This window comes from Lissotriton helveticus, chromosome 7, assembly GCF_964261635.1.
Source record: "Lissotriton helveticus chromosome 7, aLisHel1.1, whole genome shotgun sequence".
In the NCBI taxonomy this organism is placed as follows: Eukaryota; Metazoa; Chordata; class Amphibia; order Caudata; family Salamandridae; genus Lissotriton; species Lissotriton helveticus.
Genome location: NC_136068.1, coordinates 465024422 through 465045035, shown reverse-complemented (window position 1 = coordinate 465045035; position 20614 = coordinate 465024422). Strand labels below are relative to the sequence as shown.

The following is a 20614-nucleotide window of genomic DNA, read 5'->3' as shown; positions in this document are numbered from 1 at the left end:
ATTTTAAAAAGCGCAGAGCGCTATGCAGCAGAGTGTTGCAGCGTGCGAGGCTCACCACGCCGTTTGTCCAGCAAGAGTTAATATATGAATGAGTGACACATTTATTGATTTTTGAATATATATAGAGGACCGCTGTTTTATACTAATTGATACCCAGGTCCTTTGATTTAATTGGGTCACCCAATTGAATTAATGGTACAATCAAAGGGAAGTGCTTGTGCACCAATATGCCCACCCCCCTAGAGCCAGTGGAAAATTCAGAGTGCACTACCATCATGTATCCCCAACGGTCTAAGGCCCTACAGGTCGACCCCACCAAATGCGTCTCTTGAAGCAATACAAGTGCCGGGGCAGTACGGCGTACATATTGCAGTACTAATCCCCGCTTGATTTTGTCCCCCAACCCGTGCACGTTCCAAATAAGCAAGGTCATAGGAGGCACCGGGGTCATAACCGGTGCGCCAACGTTCATTATCGTGTCACCCAATTCCTCGTCTGCCATCACAATCAAAACAGCCTTTGGAGCCCATCACTGTATCATGCACCTTAACATATAGAACTGTAAGATGTAGCCCAGAACCAAAACAAAACACAAAAAACCCTCCCCCTCCTCCGCCACCTAAAACGCAATTAGTGCATTGTCACAGCAGTCAATACCTTCAATCTCCCATACCCCGAAATCCCCCCTCCAACTCCCCACCACCCCCCTCCCTGCTCCTCTGCATGTGGACCTCATCTGCCCACCCCCCAACAAGGCAGAGTGCCTGTACGTCCCCCAACCATGCTAAACACGCAGAGTTGAAGCGATCCCCCCAACCCGTGGCAATCACATCGATTATAAGAGAATACCGCTTATCATTTAAAGACACAACCTTTAGAATAGTATAACATATCTAAGAAAATCGCCGCAAATTTGGCATGTTACATAACCGGACCATCGAGCTCAGGCACCCCCCAAGGTTCACTCCTCAATCAGGTAACCCCCCCCCCCCCCCCCCCCCCCCCCCTCCACCCGTTACTTGTGAATGTCATCAGAAGCCGGCACAACAGGTGGTCAAGAATGCTGCTTATTCCCGCTCGTCAAGTCCACTTGTCTCCATCCCGGCCTCCGTCACTGGAACATCAGGCTCTCCACCTTCCCTGCGGTCCGCCCTGTTGCGGCGGGTACCTCTCGCGTCGCCGACCTTTGTCCATCCCTCCAGCCATTCCCAAGTTGCATCAGGAGTCAAAAAACCACAGTTTACCGTCCCACTCCACTCTCAATTTGGCCGGGAAAAGCATGGCATACTTTATTTCCCTGCTGCGGAGTTCCTGCTTAATGGTCTGGAAGCTGCGTCTCTGTTCTTGGACCCGTGCCGTGAAATCAGGAAAGAAAGAGACCTCATAGTTGTCAATCTTCAGTGAGGGACCTGCCCGGGAGGCCTGCAAAATATGATCTCTATCTCTAAAATTAAAAACTCTTGCAATCGAGGGTCTTGGCGGGGCCCCAGGCATGGGTCGCCAGCCTGCCACTCTGTGAGCACGCTCAATGGAAAAATAAGCGGAGAGCTCCTTAGGCTTCAGATGTTTGACGATCAACTCCTCTACAAAGAGGTCCGCAGTAGGCCCTCTGTTTTTTCCGGAACCCCAAGGATCCGTATATTGTTCCGACGGGCCCTACCTTCATAGTCATCCAGTTGTTGCGCCATGCGAGTCTGTTTCTTTTCCAGGTCAGACACTTGACGCTGCAACTCAGAGGTGTCCTCCTGTAGCGCCGCCGTCACCACCTTGAGTTCCTTCACTTTTTAAATCATTTGTTTGAAATCTGCACGGAGCAGGGCGACCTCAGTTAGAGTCCAGTGATGTACGCATATCCCCTATGGCCGACAGGACGTCATGAAGCGTTGGTTCCTTAGTCTGGGTGGACGATGCTCCAGCGCCCTCCTTGTCTGTTCTCGGCGAGTCGCCTCTGTCCCCTCCTCTGTTCCAGGCAAACTTGGACAACTGTGCCTGAGGGTTACTCCTGGAACCTCTGCCCCCGTCACCATTTTCTTCGTCGGCATGAGGGGCAAGCCGGGGGAATGCACAATTATAACAGTCTCAGCCTCTCCGTGTCCTCCACCAGGTCTAAAAAACCCTTGATAAGGCAAATAGCGACCCTTAGGAGTCCGTTGACGGTCAGTCTACAACACTACAAATCCGGGTCGTACTCCCCAGCAGTAGTCTTATCTCCGGGGATATGTAGAGAGCACGCGGCGGTGGATACCGGCACCCCCGCATCACAGTTGAAGCCACCAGGTCCTATTCCGGCCCACCGACCAACACTCCGTCACAGGCTGGAATGCGTGGAAGATGTCCCCAGGGAATGTCACCAATAAAAGAGGTGCCCAAAGCGCCCCCCCCCCGGAAAAAGGTCTGTTGCAGAGGGGGGAAGCGGAGACAACAGTTGCCCCCTGGTCGCTGTAACGTGGCCCACAGGTCCCAAAAGGCTTAGTCCCACTCTCCTTGAAAGTTCACAAAGGTCCGCCCAGCGCTGAGTCTTGTGCCTGGGGAGGCGACCGCATTGCCATCATAGGGAAGCACCCTGGCAGCACCCCGCGGGACCGGTAGGCCGCCCAGAGCCCCGCAGGAGTCGCGGGTGATGGGGGGGTCCCTACAGCGAGGCTGGCATCAAAAGCGCATCGATCCGACCCCCGCTGCATACTTGCCTGCTTCAATAGCCCCCTCCACTCTCCGCCCTGTAATAGCAGGCGCCAAGCACCACCAGGCCCCAAAGCTGGGGCCGCAAGTAGTGCCCCGCCCCAGCCGACACCTCCAGACTCCGCAAAGCCGGAGAGAAGTCCTGCAGGGGGCCGGTATCTGTAGCTTCCTGCCGCAGCACCCCCGCGCCCAATGGTCCGGGCGGGAAGAGGTCCTCAGTCATTGAGGAGGGGGCCCACACCGGTCCGGCCACGCACTCACTCAGCGTTCCCCCCCCCCCGGTGCTGTTCAAAGCTAGGGCCTCAATTAGGGCCACGTCCCAGGCCGACTAATCCACACCTCAGAGCCCGGGAGTCCAAGATAGGGCTGTCCCTGTCGTCCCCCGATGTCGCGTTTTCCCGCCCGGGGAGCCAGGCCAGTGAAAGTCAGCAGCCGAGGGAGAGGAGGGGTCCCCTGCAGTGCCGGTCGCACCCCAGCTCGGTGCTCACGCCGGCGTTGCCATTTTGCAGAGTCCAGCCCCGGAGCCCTCCGAGAGCTCGCTCGTCGCCTCCCGGGGGTCACGTCCCCGCGAATTTCTCACCGGAACCTCCCAAAGCGTGTCAGGCATCCGATCTCGCCACCACTGCTCAAATTTGCCCGGTTCTTCAGGCTGTGTCGGGATGTTGAGCCACGGGTCGGACTGTGCTCACTTAGGCTGCGGCCATCGCACTCAGCCGCTAGCCATGCCCCCTTTACGTGGCATTATTGATCTTAGAGCAGCGTTTGATCTTATATCACGATCGGCCCTTTGGCAAGCTCTGATAAACGTGTGCGCTCCGGCCAACTTAGTGCATTTAATAAGTAGATTACATGTGAATAATTTTGCACAGGTCCGCTGGGGTCCAAATGGGGAATTGGCGGATCGTATTCCCATAGAGCGAGGAGTTTGCCAGGGCTGTGTGCTAGCGCCCACCCTATTTTCTCTATACATTAAAGATGTTGTGGACACCCTAGAACATTTTAGAAATGACTCTCCAATTTTGAATAACAAAAAGGTACTTCTTTTACTTTTTGCTGACGATTCCCTCCTCCTATCTAAATCTCCGATGGGCCTCCAAATTTTAATTGATACATTTTTAAAATTTTGTCATTTGAGAGGCTTAGAACTGAATATAAACAAAACTAAGTTTATGGTTTTTGCAAAGAAGAAAAAAGGAAGTCCTAGTATTCATGCGGGGGCGAGGCCCTGGGCAGAGTACATAGTTTTGATTATTTGGGGGTCAGATTTAAAGACAATTTAGGGTGGACAAACCAATTGGAGAAATCAAAACTAATTACTGAACACGGATCCAATGCCATTTTTAAGGTTTTATAATCAAACTAATTTGAGTGCTAATTCCCCTGCTGTGGAAGTTTTTCAAGCAACGGCTCAGAGTGCCGCTCTTTATAGGACAGAGAAATGGGGTTATGGTAATTTACAGTTGTTAACCATTGCCGAGAACAGCTTTTTTTAGAAGGCTATTAGGCTTACCATTCAGTACCCCATCTCTGTGTATCTTGGAATAAAACAAGTTGCTCACCTCGCCATTTTGAAAACTTTAGTATATTGGATCCGACTATGATCTACACCAGAACTTATACTATTTAAAGACTCTCTGGTAGAGGTGATGACCCTTCAAGGAGCCAGGGAAATTTGTTAGGTTAAATCTGTTTCTGGGGGTTTTTCCAAACTCTGTATGCAGAACTTGTGGGATGAGACCAATTCTATTTTAAAATCTGATATTAAACTACTTAAATATAGGTACTGGGCTTATATAAATGACCAATCTGTTATGAATAACCACAATGGCCCTGCAAGTACTCTCCACTATTTGAAGAATTTTTATATTGAGTTTTCCCACTGAAAATCCTTACAAGCGAATGGTCGGCAAACCATGAAACTGAAATCTGCCCCATTTGCGACCTGGCACCTGAAGACGAAAAGCATGTACTGTTTTCTGGAAGGATTACTTTTACATACGCCGCAACCTGCTAGTTCCCATCTGTCGTAGCATGGCCACTGGCAGTCACCTAGAAGCCTTTTGGATGTTGAAAAGTGATACATCTAAAAAAACAGTATTTGCTGTAAGTAAATGTTTAGAAGCAATGTGGTGTAGGAGAGCAAAAATTCTAAAGGCTTTGGAATAATGAGTTCGTTGGTTGATCTTTTTCCATTATGTACTGCAGTTAATTACATGTCTTTTACGCACAATGCACTGTCACTTTTTTGTATATTTGCACAGCACTCATGGTATGTGAAGATAGAATTGCTTATGCACAGGAGGGAAATTGTTGCTGGTACAAACAAATGACTATAAAGTGAACCTGATGGTCAGAGTGGTCGATACTTGAAGTAATATATATTTTAGTTTGTTGTACTTTTTATGCGATGTTTTATTGTGTTTTTATATTGTATTTAAACTGCCTGGAGGGAATTGTTGAAATTATGTACATTATTGCTATTATGAATATCTTAACAAACTGATAGAAATGTTTTTTGAAAATTGTAGTGAGGCTGTATTGGTGCATATAGGACTCAGTATTTTTTCCCGTGAATTGGTTGTCTGTTTGAGCTTGTTTTTATTTGTTGTGTGTACTTTGATGGCTATTTAACTGAATAAAGTTATTCACTTCTACCTCATAGGTCACACCAACACAGACTATTTTCTAACTTGAATGCCCATAAAACTGCGTTCAAGCCACAACAGTGGTATCATATGCATGTAAATTGTTCCCAGTGTGATTTTATTTTCTTCTTTTCTTTCATAAATGTAGTTGAAACATTTTACTTATTTTGACAGTTATTTACTTTGAAAACTAGGATGTTCGAGGCATGTCGGCTGCTGAATTCACATCTTATGCATAGATCGCCGCCTAGTGTTGGGTCCGGATGATTGCACATTGTTGTCCTGGAAGAGTCTTCGAAGTATCACGAGATAGGTGGCTCCTCCCCTGGACTACAGTGCGCATGGGCATCCTCTCCATCCTCAGATTGTTTTTTTCCGCCATTGGGTTCGGATGTACTTTTCTTAACTCCAGTTCGGAAACCTTTCTACAAGGCCAAAAGGCCTTCGGGGTCGTCGGTATTCTTTCGATCGGTGCAGAGTTCTTGTTCCAGTTTATTCAAAGCAGGACGTCGAAGAGCGCCGCGTGGCCTTTTCGACACCAAAGGCCCGATCTTCGATGGAACGGAGCCCCTTCAAACGATGCCCCCTTTTTAATTCAAAATACCCGCACATCGATGTACACTCGGTGTGCAACAAGTGCTGATCACCAGACCACAACGAGGACAACTGTCTAGCTTGTGCTCGGTTCCGGTCGAAGAAGACGCTTAGGCTCCGATGTGCAGCAAGACAAATGATGACGAAGCCAGCGCCCGACCCGGTGAATATCTTCGACGAACACGACTATGAGGTCGTCGAGACTGAGGATCTAGAACAGACGTCGGATCCAGGTTCGGAGCACGACTCCAACTACTATGAAGACAACGAAGAGCACGTCGTTGAAGATGAAAACGTCAAAGAGGTAAGGGACGACGTGTCCCCCATCGGAGCCGTCGATGACTACTCGAGTGATGAACCAGGCCCAACAGTGGGTACTGGACCTAAACAAGACACTCTTTAACTTTCCAAGGCTCCGGTCGAGGCATCGCCGAAAGGCCTTAGCCAGGATCATATTAAGCATTCTATAGCCCTGCGTCTCGGCCCGGCTAAGAATATATCACATGAGCCATCGGTCTGCCCAAACGAAACCGAAAGCTACAGAGGAAAAAACGAAACCGAAACTGCTAAAGTCAGCCATCGGATCCAAGAGTGCAAACACATCGGAATCGACGTAGAAGACAAGTGTCGACGACCCTAAAAGGTCAACCGCGAAGGGTGTCGATCCGAAGATTGGTGCGCTAAAGTCCATCGCTAAAGCCAAGTACGTCGATCAACGAGGTTGGCGCCGACTGACAGCGATACAAACGACTCGACTCTCAAAAGGCCCTCGAACCGAGGCACCAAGTCGAAAAACAGCTCGTCAAAGCCCTCGAGCCGAAAACTAAAGGCGCCTCGAGGGAGCAAGTCGAATCGACAAAAAAGAGCGCACCTCCGACGTAAGCACCGAAGTCGACGCAAAGTAAAAAGCACGACGACAAAACAAAGTCCGTCGCTCCCATATCGGCGCCAGGACAGAAGCCGCCGATAAAATTCGGACTGCCCCCAACAGCACGGCCTAAGGCTACTGATCCGAAAAAAGGGATCGAACATTCCAAAACTGTGACACTTGGAAAAAGGAGTCATCCTCAAGAAGCAAGCATTGTGTATCAGGAGCCCTCCTATGATGACCAGTCGAAGCTCCATATCGATGCCGACACTGGTACACTTACTATTTATCAAAGAAAGATCAGGTCGGAAAATCCACTGGAATCCTATAAAATTCCACTAAAAAAGAAATGGGACTCTTCCACATCGCCTGTCCTTTTTGAGAGTGTGCAGTACAATGACCAAGACACTTATGCATACTCACCCACACACTCTACTGAGGAGCTAGGGTACAACTATGAAGAACAATATAGTTACCCTGCGGACAATGATCAAGATGACCAGGCTCAAACCTGGACAGACACTGCTGACCAGGGAGAGTCACAACCTATCCCTGATACTCCCTCTTATCCTGTAAAGACTTCACCCACAGAGGATACAGCGGCATTTAGCGCACTGATAGAGAGGGCAGCACATAATCATGATGTGGACATGCATGCTGACCCAATTGAGGAGGATTTCTTGTTTGACACTTTCTCCACTTCAGAGAAATCAGTTAAAACATTGCCAATGTTAAAGTGTGTCCTCAAACACGCAGGAGACCTTTTTAAGGAGACCACCAGAGCAAGGGTTATTAACCCCCGAATTGAACGAAAATACAGACCGGCGCCTGTGGACCCTACATACATTAAGGGACAGTTGCCGTTGGACTCTTTGGTAGTCTCCAATGCTCGTAAACGGGCCAACTCCCAAACTACTGGTGATGCTCCTCCTCCAGACAAAAAGTCTAAAGTGTTAGAAGCTTCTGGTAAGAGGGTGGCTGCCCAAGCAGCTAATATCTGGAGAATTTCCAACACACAGGCCCTATTAGCCAGATATGATAGAGCACATTATGACACATTGGAGCAACTGCTACAACATTTGCCTGATGCCTACAAAGAAGGTGCAGAAACACTAATACAGGAAGGGAAACTCATATCCAACGCTTCCATTAAATGTGCACTGGACGTAGCTGACACTGCAGCCAGGGCCATCAACACTAGTGTCATGCTCAGAAGGCATGCTTGGTTGCGTATCTCAGGGTTCAAACCAGAGATTCAAACAACTTTATTAAATCAGCCTGTAAACCCTGATTTTTTATTTGGCCCTGATGTGGACTCCATCTTAGAAAAAATTAAAAAAGACACAGACAGCCAAATCTATGGGGGCCTTGCAGTCTCAACAATTCAGAGGTGGTTCCTTTCGTCGCTCCAATAACAGAGGAGCTTCAAGAGTACAGGCATCCCAGCAGACTCCATACAACAAAGTGAACACGCAAACCACCTATGCTAAAACAAGCAGAGGTGGATACCATGGCAACAGCAATAAAGGCAGAGGACGAGGGAATAACAACACCAGATCCTCCGCCAATACTAAGCAGTGACGCCTTGTAGCTGCCCCCGGACCATACCACACCGGTCGGGGGCAGATTACAACAGTTCCTGCCAGTCTGGGAAAGCATTACCACAGACAGGTGGGTAAGACAACTCATTCAGTATGGTTATTGTCTAGAGCTAACATCCACTCCAACCAACATACCCCCAAAACACCGTCCTATATCCGCAGAGCACATAGACTTATTGCAGCAAGAAGTTATCAGCATGCTGCACAAAGGGGCCATAGAACTCGTACCTATGCAAGAACAGGGTACAGGGGTGTACTCTGTACTTCTTAATCCCCAAAAAGGACGGGTCTCTCAGGCCAATACTAGACCTCAGGCCCCTAAACCAATACGTCTTGTCAGAACATTTTCACATGCTCACTTTACAGCAAGTTCTACCACTACTCAGTCAGGGAGACTTCCTCGCTACCCTAGACTTAAAGGATGCGTATTTCCACATACCAATACATCCAGCACACAGGAAGTATCTCCGGTTTACCATCCAAAACCAGCACTACCAATTCAAGGTACTGCCTTTCGGGGTGACCTTAGCCCCCAGGGTGTTTACCAAGTGCCTAGCGACAGTGGCTGCACACCTACGGAGAAACCATGTACACGTCTACTCCTATCTGGACGACTGGCTCATCCAAGCAAAGTCAGCCCAGCAATGTGCCAGTCACGTGTCCCGCACTATCCACCTCCTACACAGCCTCGGATTCTCATTAAACTACCCAAAGTCTTATCTTCAGCCCGCCCACGTACAGCAGTACCTGGGAGCCAAAATAAACACTCTGGCAGCAAAGGTGCAGCCAAACTCAGCCAGAATCAACAGCTTTCAGTTACTCATTCAGAAATTCAGGCCCCAACACTCGCTCACAGCAAGGGTGTTTATGCAGTTGATAGGCATGATGGCCTCCTGCATTTTCATAGTCCCTCACGCGAGACTACACATGCGTCCGCTCCAGGAATGCTTAGCACGGCAGTGGAACCAGGCTCAGGGACAATTGAAAGACCTAGTGTTGGTGACCGGTCGCGCATACAGCTCTCTGCATTGGTGGAAACCACAAAACCTTTGCAGGGGACGACCGTCCAGGAGCCTGTACCACAAATAGTGCTGACAACGGACGCATCTCTCCTGGGATGAGGAGTGCATGTCCTCCATTACACAGTGCAGGGACTATGGACATCGCAGCAGAAGCTGATGCACATCAACCTGCTAGAACTGATGGCAATCTTCGTGGCGCTAAAAGCTTTCAAGGTACACTTATGCAACAAAGTAGTGTTAATCCGGACGGACAACATGACTGCCATGTACTACATACAGAAGCAGGGGGGCACACACTCTCTACAGTTGTCCCATCTAGCGCAAAGCATGTGGAAGTGGGCCATTCAGAGAAACATCTTCCTCATGGCGGAACACCTCCCGGGCAAGGACAACCAGATGGCGGACCTGCTCAGCAGACACAGCCACCAGATGCACGAGTGGGAGATACATCCCTCGGTGCTGCAGCCGTACTTCCAGCGGTGGGGTCACCCAGAAATAGACCTGTTCGCCACAAGGGAAAACGCAAAATGCCACAGCTTCGCCGCCAGATTTCCACATCCGCAGTCTCAGGGCAATGCGATATGGATGAACTTGTCAGGCAGGTCTGCGTATGCTTTTCCCCCAGCCCCGCTCATACCACTAGTGGCACGCAAACTGCGACAACACTCAATGACTCTAATCCTAGTTGCTCCAACATGGGCGAGGCAACCATGGTACACCACGTTTCTAGAACTTTCCGTGGTTCCTCATCAAAGGCTGCGATTAACACCCAGCTTTTTAACGTAGACCCATGGCGACATTCAGCACCCAGATCCGCAACAGTTGAACCTTGCGATATGGCTCCTGAGGTCATAGAGTTTGGTTACCTCAACTTGCCTCCCGCCTGTATGAATATTATCAAAGAGGCAAGGAGGCCTACAACCAGGGCATGCTACGCGGTGAAGTGGAAACGATCTGTCATCTATTGTAAAAATAATTACATAAATCCGCTAGATGCATCTACTCGGAACATCATATGTTACCTCCTACATTTACACAGATGCAATCTGGCTTACAGCTCCATTCGTATACATTTAGCTGCGGTGGCAGCTTATCTTCAAAACAGGCAGCACCTTTCACTCTTCAGGGTACCTGCTATTAAAGCTTTCCTGGAGGGACTCAAACGAATCATTCCTCCAAGACACCCACCTTCACCTGTCTGGAACCTCAACGTGGTTCTTACCAGACTAATGGGACCACCTTTTGAACCTCTACACTCCTGTGAGATACAATTCCTAACGTGGAAAGTAGCTTTCCTAGTTGCGATTACATCACTCAGAAGAGTTAGTGAGCTGCAAGCCCTAACTATTCAGGAGCCATTCATACAAATTCACGCTAATAGGGTAGTGCTGCGCACTAACCCTAAATTTATGCCAAAGGTGATGTCCCAGTTTCACATCAATCAAGCTATAGAACTGCCGGTATTCTTCCCTTGTCCAGATTCCGTGGCAGAACGAGCTCTACATACCCTTGACGTTAAAAGAGCTCTCCTGTACTATATAGACAGAACAAAACTTTTCAGAAAGACTAAACAACTGTTTGTTGCCTTTTCACCACAGCACAAAGGCAACCCCATTTCCAAATCCGGTGTAGCCAGATGGATTGTTAAGTGCATACAAACCTGTTATTAAAAAGCTAAACGCACATTAACAGTTCCCCCAAGAGCGCATTCAACACGCAAGTTAGGGGCATCCATGGCTTTCCTAGGAAACATTCCTCTAGAAGACATATGTAAGGCAGCCACATGGACTACCATACACACATTTACCAAACACTACTGCGTAGATGTACACTCCAAGCAGCTGTAGGACAGGCTGTACTCAAAACTCTTTTTCAAACTGCTGCAGCTGGCACGGGCAACCGCCGCTAAGAGGGGACTGCTATACATTCTATGCATAAGATGTGAATTCAGCAGCCCACATGCCTCGAACGGAATATGCTACTTACCAGTATGCATCTGTTCTTGGCATGTAGGGCTGCTGATATTCACATCGCCCTCCCTCCTCCCCAGTGCCTGTCGCAGCTGTAGCATTCAGAATTAATCTCTAGCATGGACATCACTTACTGTATCATACTCCATCCCTGCCACAATGGCAAAAAACAATCTGAGGATGGAGAGGATGCCCATGCGCACTGTAGTCCAGGGGAGGAGCCACCTATCTCGTGATACTTCGAAGACTCTTTCAGGACAACAATGTGCAATCATCCGGACCCAATACTAGGCGGCGATCTATGCATAAGATGTCAATATAAGCAGCCCTACATGCCAAGAACAGATGCATACTGGTAAGTAGCATATTCCTAATTAAATCCGGTAAGAAAGTAGGAAACAAGATAATTTATCTTTAACCAGTATATTTTGGGTTATAGCATTGACAGTTTCTAACACTTTTATTTTGATGATCTTGAATCATGCAGTGGTGGGAAAAATAATTAGCTTTCATGTGTAATTAACTGGTGATGGCGGAAGGATATGTGACCATGCACACATGTCCTGGTAGCTTAACGAAGTCCTTGCCCTGCTCATCCCACTTCTTGTGACATGGTTAATTTTGAAGATAACTGGAGAAGTCCTTGCCCTGATCATCCCAATTCTTGTGACATGGTTAATTTTGAAGATAACTGGAGTGTAAATTTCAGCCTCAGAAAGGCGACCTCAAAAATAGCCTATAAACATGGGTATTTGTACACTGAAGAGCAGTGAATAAGTCTACTTTTAACCAGATCTTCAATCCTCTTGTAAACATTTGAAAAGTCTGCTCTCAGCAGAACTTCTGAATGTTGCTGTACTTTTTATGTTCTCTCGATCCAGGCCCTTTTTTGTGTCATGTCACACTTTTCACACACAAGGTCTGTGTGGTCATACAAATTGTCTAAATGAGAAAACATCTATAACCCAAGCTTTGACTCCCTTTCTGTTTACTTATCTATACCCTGCATTTCTAAAGTTCAATAACTCAACAGTACATCACAATTAACAGCACTTCATTTTTGTTGATACCACAACACTAGCATTATAGAATATTTGCAGATGTGTTACAGAGTGGAACCTAGGCATATAGTTATAGTAATGGGCGTTGTTGGACTGCATTGTGCTCACATTTTGGTGTGAGCTTCGAAATGATTAAATTGTGAGTTTTTACACTATGTGAAGTTGCACTCAAGTGGTTGGTTTCTTGTTAGGCTCAATATGATTGCTAACAGTTTCTGTACAAATGATTTAGGAATTAAACGGACACTTTGTTTTTTAAATATATAATTACAGGCAAGAACTCTGACATGGAGAATTTGGGAATCGATCATATGAAGACAAAGTTGTCCAATTCCAAACAGTCTTCAAAAAGAAAAGCAATGGAGACCACACGTAAGGGTACCAGAGATAAGACAAAGAATGAAAACGGCACTGCATCTCAAAATTTAGGTGCTAAAGACAGTGAAAATGAATCTGAGTTGGAAGGAAGTTCTAAGATAGTAAACACCGAGAATGAAGAGGACCAGGAGGAGGCTGTGGGAATACAAGCTGCAAATCGAAGGAGCGAAAGTGACCAAGAAAATGAATATGAGCGAAAGAAGGCACCAAAACATGTAGTACAAGTGAAGCAGCAGTGTGATCCCCCTCATGTGGTAGGTGGGAGAAGCCGTAAGGCACAGCCGCTGGGGAAAACAGTAATGCAGGTGAAAGACGGAGAAGACTGCTCTAGTGGTGAGGAAACTGGAGAGAAAAGGACCACTGGTGAAGGAGTTTTTCTGCCACGGGATAACACAGCCAGCCATTGCGATGACGAGACAAATGAGATGGTGGTTGACGCTGCAGAGGAAAGGCTAAAGCTTGGTAGTCCAAGGCGAGGACGACCGCCTAAAGGAAGACGGTCTAATAGTGGCAATGAGGATGGAAAGCAGTCCAGGCCACCAGGACGGCCACCAAAAAGAAAGCCCCTCAGTGTAGGTCCGAACGTAAGTGAAAGGTCACCAAAAGCAAGATTAATACAAAGTGATACAGAGGAGACCGAACCTGCAAAACCAGCACGTCCAAGAGGACGGCCACCAAAAGAAAAAATTGCTACGAGTAGCAGTGAGGGGGAAGAGCCGGTGAAGCCAAAGCGACCCAGAGGAAGACCACCAAAATCAAGACTGGCCACGAGTGGCTCAGAGGACAGTGACAGCCGTGGAGAGGAGGAAGGCTCCACAAAGCAGAAAAGACCTAGAGGAAGGCCACCAAAACTAACACCACCCAAGAGTTACACAGAGAGTGAGGAGGAAGTACAAACAAAGCCTGCACGTCCAAGAGGAAGGCCACCAAAAACAAACACACACATGAGTAGTACTGAGGAGGCTGGTGACAATGAGGAGGGCGAACAGATTGTTAAAATACAAATGAGTCGACGAGGAAGGCCTGTAAAAGCAAGAGCTGCTAATTTCTACAAAGAGAGCCAGGAGATAGACGAGAGCGAGCCAACAAAGGTGGCTCGACCGAGAGGAAGGCCACCAAAGCTGGCACGACCAAGAGGAAGGCCACCAAAGCTGGCTCAATCGAGAGGAAGCCCACCAAAGCTGGCTCGATCGAGAGGCAGACCGCCAAAGCAGAATAGACCGAGAGGAAGGCCACCTAAAGCAATATTGTCCAGTAGTAGCAAAGAGGACGGAGGCCCATTAGGGCAGGTCCGTCGAAGAGGAAGGCCATCAACAGCAAGATCGTTTGAGACCAGTACTGAAGACGAATCTGAAGAAACAAAAGGGATTTCAAGCCCAAGAAGAGGAAGACCACCAAAAGTGAAACCGGCAGATGCCAGCTCAGAGGATGATGATGAAACACCCAAAGTAATTAAAAGTCCAAGAAGAGGAAGGCCACCAAAGGTGAGATTAGATGATAGTAGCACAGAGGAAGAGGTGGAGGAGCCAAAGGAGATAAAAAGAAGAGGGAGGCCATCAAACGTGAGGCTGGTTGAGAGCGGCACTGAGGAAGAGGGCAAACATCAAGAGGAGATTGTAAGTCCAAAAAGAGGAAGGCCACCAAAAGTGAAACGGGCAGATGCCAGCTCAGAGGAGGAGGATGAAAAAACAAAAGTAATTGCAAGTCCAAGAAGAGGCAGGCCACCAAAGGTGAGATTAGATGATAGTAGCACAGAGGAAGAGGTAGAGGAGCCAAAGGAGATAAAAAGAAGAGGGAGGCCATCAAAAGTGAGGCTAGTTGAGAGCAGCACTGAAGAAAAGGAGACGGAACCAGCAGAGATTTCTACTCCAAGAAGAGGAAGGCCACCAAAATTAAAAGTTGCGGAGACCAGCAGAGAAGAGGAAGAGGAAGAGGAAGAGGAGGAGGAGGAGGAAGAGGAAGAAGAGGAGGAGGAGGAGGAGGATAAAACAGAAGTGATTACAAGTCCAAGAAGAGGACGGCCACCAAAGATGAGAACAGTTGAAAGTGGTTCTGAAGATGTAGAGGGGCCAACTGAGATTAAAAGAAGAGGGAGGCCACCAAAAACAAAGCCATCAAATTACAACACTGAGGAAGGACAGGTAGAAAAATCTGAATTTGCTGCAAGTCCAAGAAGAGGAAGGCCACCAAAAGAAAAACAATCTAATGACAGTATTGAGGGAAGAGAGGTGGAAAGATCAAAGGTGACTGAAAGTCGAAGAAGGGGAAGACCTCCAAAGGTTACACTGGTTAAGAGTGTTGAAGAGGAGGAAGAGCAGGTGGAGGAGGAGGAAGAAGAACAGCAGGAGGAGGAGGGGGAAGAGCGGGGGGAGGAGGGGGAGGAAGAGCAGGAAGAGGAGGTAGCGCAGCAGGATGAGGAGGAAGAGCAAGAGTCAAATGAGCAGGAGGAGGAGCAAGAAGAGGTGGGGCCGAAAGGGATTTTAAGCCCAAAAAGGTCAAAACAGTCATTGAGCAGTACTGAGGAGGTCGAGGAAGAGCAGGATGGGTCACATGAGGTTATAACCCCAAAAAGAGGAAGGCCACCCAAAGCAAAACTGGTCAAGGGTAATTTCAGGGAAGTGGAGGCAGAAAAATCAATTACATCTGCAAAAAGAGGAAGACCACCTAAAGCAAGACCGGATCAAAGTAACACTGAGGACAAAACTGAGTCGCTAATGAGTGAAGAAAATGTAGCTGTGCTGATGGAAGGGGGCAAACCCGAGAGCAGTAGTGAAAGAAGCGAAGTAGAGGTAGAGGTGGAGGAAGATGATGTGAAAAAGAAGCCTGGTCGCAAAGGGAGGCCACCAAAGGACAGCCCAAGCAAGACTGCCAGTGAAGGAGCGGGTGGTGAGCTGAAAAGACGAGGCAGGCCACCAAAGTTAAGTAGTTCTTAGAAGCTGTGAATAGAAGGTGGCACACCTGCTGAATGAGCCAAGAGAAGAACTGAAGCAAACCAGTTCAACTGAAGAGGGTAAAAGAACAGATGCTGATCAGTATTATCAGAATATGAAACGGGCAGGGGTTTTTTTACCGGTAAAGCGGGCATCTTCATTCCATTGTAGGCCATGAAAAACCTTTCTGGACACTGTGTTAAATAAACCCATTTTTTTTTTACATGTCTAGAGTGCAGCTAGTTCCTGTTTGTTCTTAATAAATAAAATGAAACCAAGGTTGGCAATTTTTCATTTCTTTAGGCTAAAGTCATTTGGTTTCTAATAAGTGGAGAACTGTAGCCATTAATAATGAGTGGAAATGGCTGGGGAAAAAGACTGAACATGGTAGATGCTTAACAGTGCAAAATAAGTGTCACATGCCATAGTTGACGGCAAAGGAATGAATGAATTTGTTGGCAATTTGCCCTTTCTTACGGGTCACCTCAAATGTTATGCCTTTTGGCTCAACCCTAGTTATGCTGTCTATATAAATATGTGCATTGTATCCCTGTAACCGGTGGTAAAATAATTGGGCAACCCCTATTTGGCATATTTACCCTATCCATATGTCTCTAGCATATGGTTCGTAAAGTGTACCCAGAGCCTTTAAGTTAAATGTCACGTGCAGTACGTATTTTGCAGCCCAGTGCAGTGACAGGACAAGCATGCATGCTTATGTAGCACATTGATGCATGTTTTCACTGCAAATTTGGCCTGTCAAAATAACCCGTTTTGGCAAGCTTGAGAACTTCTTTAAAATATCTCACCCCACCTATATAGAAATGGTGAATTTGACACTATCGGACGCAACTGGTAGGACTGAGTACTACTCCATAATTCACTTTTCTATATCATTGTCGCAGAACAGTGGTACGAGCAGCGCACAATCTGCATTTTCCCAGGGAAATGCTTTAAGGCATGAATCTCTTTTAGATTCACATGCTGTTCATATTCCTCTATCGCAGGGGTACTCATAGTACGGCCCGGCAAGCCTTCCCTGGCGGCCCACGGGCCTTGCAGACATCGTACCAGAGAGTTAAAAAAAAAAAAAATAATAATTTTTTTTTAGTGTTTGCAGTAGCACGAGAGACTCTGCTGCTCTGTGGGGGCCGGGCGATTCCCGCCATAGTCAGAGTGGGGGTGCAGGGGCGCTGAGAGGTGAACCATTTCCCCAGTGAAGATATCGCAAGAGGGTGCGACATCTTGCTCTTTCCTCCCCCTCCCGCCTCCGAAAATAAGGACAAACCCCAGCTGAATCTTTTGTCATGGCCTTAAAAAGTGTTCTAAAAATGTGTATACGCCGCTTCAGTCATCTTTCAAGCTTGTGTCTGGAAATTAGGGCGTGACACAGGGCGGGATCAGGGTTATCAGCAGAGCTGCATCTTCACAGTTCGAGTAAAGCTAACTACACTACGACATTGACATGCCACGGGTGAAAATGCACACTGATCGCCTTTCCTAAACTACCCCCTAGAACACAGCACGTTTGGGCTCGTCCACAAGACCCGAGCGCTGGCAGAACACTGGTGGAAAACAACAACCAACTGCTCGGAAATAGGCATCTGTGACTACCGAGCCTGCTGAACCACAGATCACAACACGTTCAGAGATGATAAATGTCAGTAGTTTGAAATGCAGCTTTCATCGCTGTGTAAGCAAGTGTCCATTCAAAGGTACCATTTTTCATTCAAATGTTTTTTTTTTTTTTAAACGGGCACTCATGTAGAGCTATATTCTTCTTTAATGGGCTCAGTCGATCAGCAATATATTTTCCACAAAAAGGGGAAGCTGTACAACCAGTGACCTAGCAAATGCATACACTAATTGAGACTAAATGGGTCCCCACACCTATGGATCACGGCACTACTGTTAGCTAGGCCCCAGAAGAAAGCATGTGGGCCTTAGCACCCAGGGCCGGACTGGGAACCACAACCGGCCCTGGCAAAGTGCTCGGCCGGCCCCCCTCCCCACTCGGAGGGGGGTGAGGGAGAGGGAGGCGGCCGAGCACTTTGCCGGGTCCGGTTTTCGTCCGATTTTGTTACAGGGCTGATTTTGCAGCTATACTGCAAAAACGGCCCGTAACGAAAACGGCCCCCAGGGGCCCAAAACCGGTCCCCACCCGTGCGGCGCACCGGGGGATTGCCCGGTGACCGCTACGGCCAGTCCGGGCCTGTTAGCACCTCAAAACAGAGCTTCTACCAGCGAGGTTTGAAAACATAGCTAACAGCTATCAACTATGCCACCACAAACCCAGAGCTAACAGGAGCAAAGAGAATACGAACTAGGAAAAAATCGGAGCAGCACCCTATCAACTCCAAGGGGGTTTAGGAGGAGTGAGTGATTTTGAGCCCTACAACCCAGGGCTTTTCTAGCAGGTTATGTCCAGTGACCACAGGGGATGCCATTGGTGGGAAGGTTAGACAGCTGGTGCCAGGCTCTTCAAAGAAGAAGGAAGTTAGGACTGACCCCTCCTTTGTTCTAGTGAACTACAGCCCCATATTCAGCAGGGGCAATGACAGTCCCCCCTTAATTCAGCGGATAGTAAGGGCTTGCCTTTACTTGGTTATTGAGGGGTCTTTTTTTTACAGGAGGGGAAGGCAGATGCTTAGTGAGGCTGTGGTTTTAAATTACTCTGAATGGCACATTGCCAGGGGAATGTTTACCTACATATTGCACCTTTCTCATTAAAGTAGCCGTTGTCACATTCTATATAAGACCTCAGAGCGAGGAAGAGGGAAGGAGAGAGAGGGAGAGCGAGGGAGAGGGAAGGAGAGGGAAGGAGAGTGAGGGAGACCTCAGAGCGAGGGAGAGGGAAGGAGAGAGAGGGAGACCTCAGAGCGAGGGAGTGGGAAGGAGAGTGAGGGAGACCTCAGAGCGAGGGAGAGGGAAGGAGAGTGAGGGAGACCTCAGAGTGAGGGAGGGAGAGGGAAGGAGAGAGAGGGAGACAGAGAGGGAGAGATGGAGTGAGCGAGTCAGAGTGAGACGGAGACAGCGGGAGAGAGGGAGAGAAGGGGAGGGAGAAAGAGAGGGAAGGAAACCGAGAGAGAGAGATGTGTATGGCGGGTCTGGTGGCTCAGTGGACGAAGGCGTCCACTGCAGGGACCTGTGATCAACCTCATGGTCACTGTTTTTTTTGGTTGCTCTAGCGACGCCCCCTTCACCACTGACCCCGCCTCCACCGGTGCGGCCCTCGGACACAAACCACACTATAAATTTGGCCCCCGAGAGAAAGTTTGTGAGTACCCATGCTCTATCGAGTAGTTCGAGCTAGGAAGTTCTTGTTTTAACCTTTTTTTTTTTTCTTTTCCTCTCCTCTCGGGAGATAGGTGAAACTAGATTCCTTTAGAGTAGGCTATTAAACCCACCTTTGTGTGGCCAAGCCTTCAGATAATTTTGTCTGTCATGGAGCTTGGAGGTGCCTGCTATATGCCACAGGAGACAAAAGGATGACCCGCAGGAAATAATCACATGGATGGTAAGAAGATATGTTGCCTAAATAAAACATACTGATTTTTAGGTCGATCCTACAGTTATTTTGCTGCAGGATGATCTGTTGTATGTACTTTGTGGAGTCTGGAGTAGTGCCGCTGGACTTGTTTGCGTCCGCTTTTTACTTTCAGTGTACGGCCTATTTTTTTCCCTCAACCTTCTCTGCCTGCGCGTGTACACCACAGTTTACCTGGGGCATTAGCAGGGACCTCCTTACGGGCTCCTGTGATCTTTATGCACTCTCCAGTGTCCCAAGGGACAAAGCAGGCATCCACATCTGTGTGCCTTTGTGGTGCTTCCCGCAGGCAACATGGCCACCTCTACACCGGTGGAGGGCTCGTGCTCAAACTTACGTAGAAGTGTTACTAAATGCAGCTTTGGCGTTGCTCCCTCCCTCCCCAGACAAATATTACGTGGGAAGATTCCGAGTGCGCACTTGCTGGGCTGTGCATTTCCTGGGCCCCTCAGTTACTGTTGCAGCCTCTTTCCTCCCACCAGCAACATGGCCACCTCTACGCAGGTGCAGGGCTCGCGCTCAATCTCTTGTAGAGGCTGCACAACAGGAATCCCTCTCAGCCCCACACGCCTCATGGCTGCAGGAGGAGGAGTTGCGCCACCTCAATGAACATTCTGATTACGGAGCAGCACGTGTTTGTTCGTTTTTCCTCCCATGGAGCAACTCCCGATTACGCTCTGCATGCAGACTAAAACTTTCTTTGCCTATTCCAGTTTTCATAGAAAATTTTTATTCAACACTAGTCAAAAGGCTATGTAGTATGACTGATGTTACAAGTGTAGAACCTTAGACTTCCATTTTGATAGCAGTGCATCGTAAGCATCCACCCCATAGCTGTTTCGCAGTTGGCGTGTCCAGCTTCATGGGTGACAATAGTAATAAAGAATGCTTAACTAACCATAAGGCATGTCTATAGGGGTTTGTGTCACAGTGACCCGAGACGTCTGAGAAAAATAAAATTACGTGATCAGACTACATGGTAACGCTGCAGCGTGTTGGTGCATTGTCCGCCACAGCCCGTTTCAGCCACAGCCTCCACAACGGCGGTTTTCCATAAGAGTTTTCCACTTCATGGAAAGTTTCTGCTCCTCAAATGGCACAGTATTGTTTTCAAAAGAGGAGGGAGTTACCCCAATGCTAAGCAGAGGGACTGGGTATACATAGGGGGAAAAGACTCAGAAGTCCCTACACTCCAATATAAAGAGGGCAGACGCCTCCCTAAGGACCAAGTGACTATGTGAGCGTACAGCTGATCTAGCATGCCAAATATACAGCAAAAACTCGTATTGTCAACCTTAAATAACGAGATGTATATGTAT

At 48.0% G+C, this 20614-nt stretch overlaps 1 protein-coding gene across 7 annotated transcripts in view; it reads left to right on the top strand.

The window, feature by feature from the left end:
• LOC144768620 (uncharacterized) overlaps window positions 1–16026 on the top strand; it is a 154024-nt gene extending 137998 nt beyond the window's left edge. For all 7 annotated transcript variants that reach the window (XM_078652426.1, XM_078652424.1, XM_078652423.1 and 4 more), the window contains one exon: window positions 12714–16026. In XM_078652426.1, coding sequence (XP_078508552.1) covers window positions 12728–15751 — 3024 coding nt within the window. In that variant the 5' untranslated portion in view covers window positions 12714–12727 and the 3' untranslated portion in view covers window positions 15752–16026. The remainder of the gene's footprint in view (window positions 1–12713) is intronic.
• The last annotated feature ends 4588 nt before the right edge of the window (window positions 16027–20614 follow it).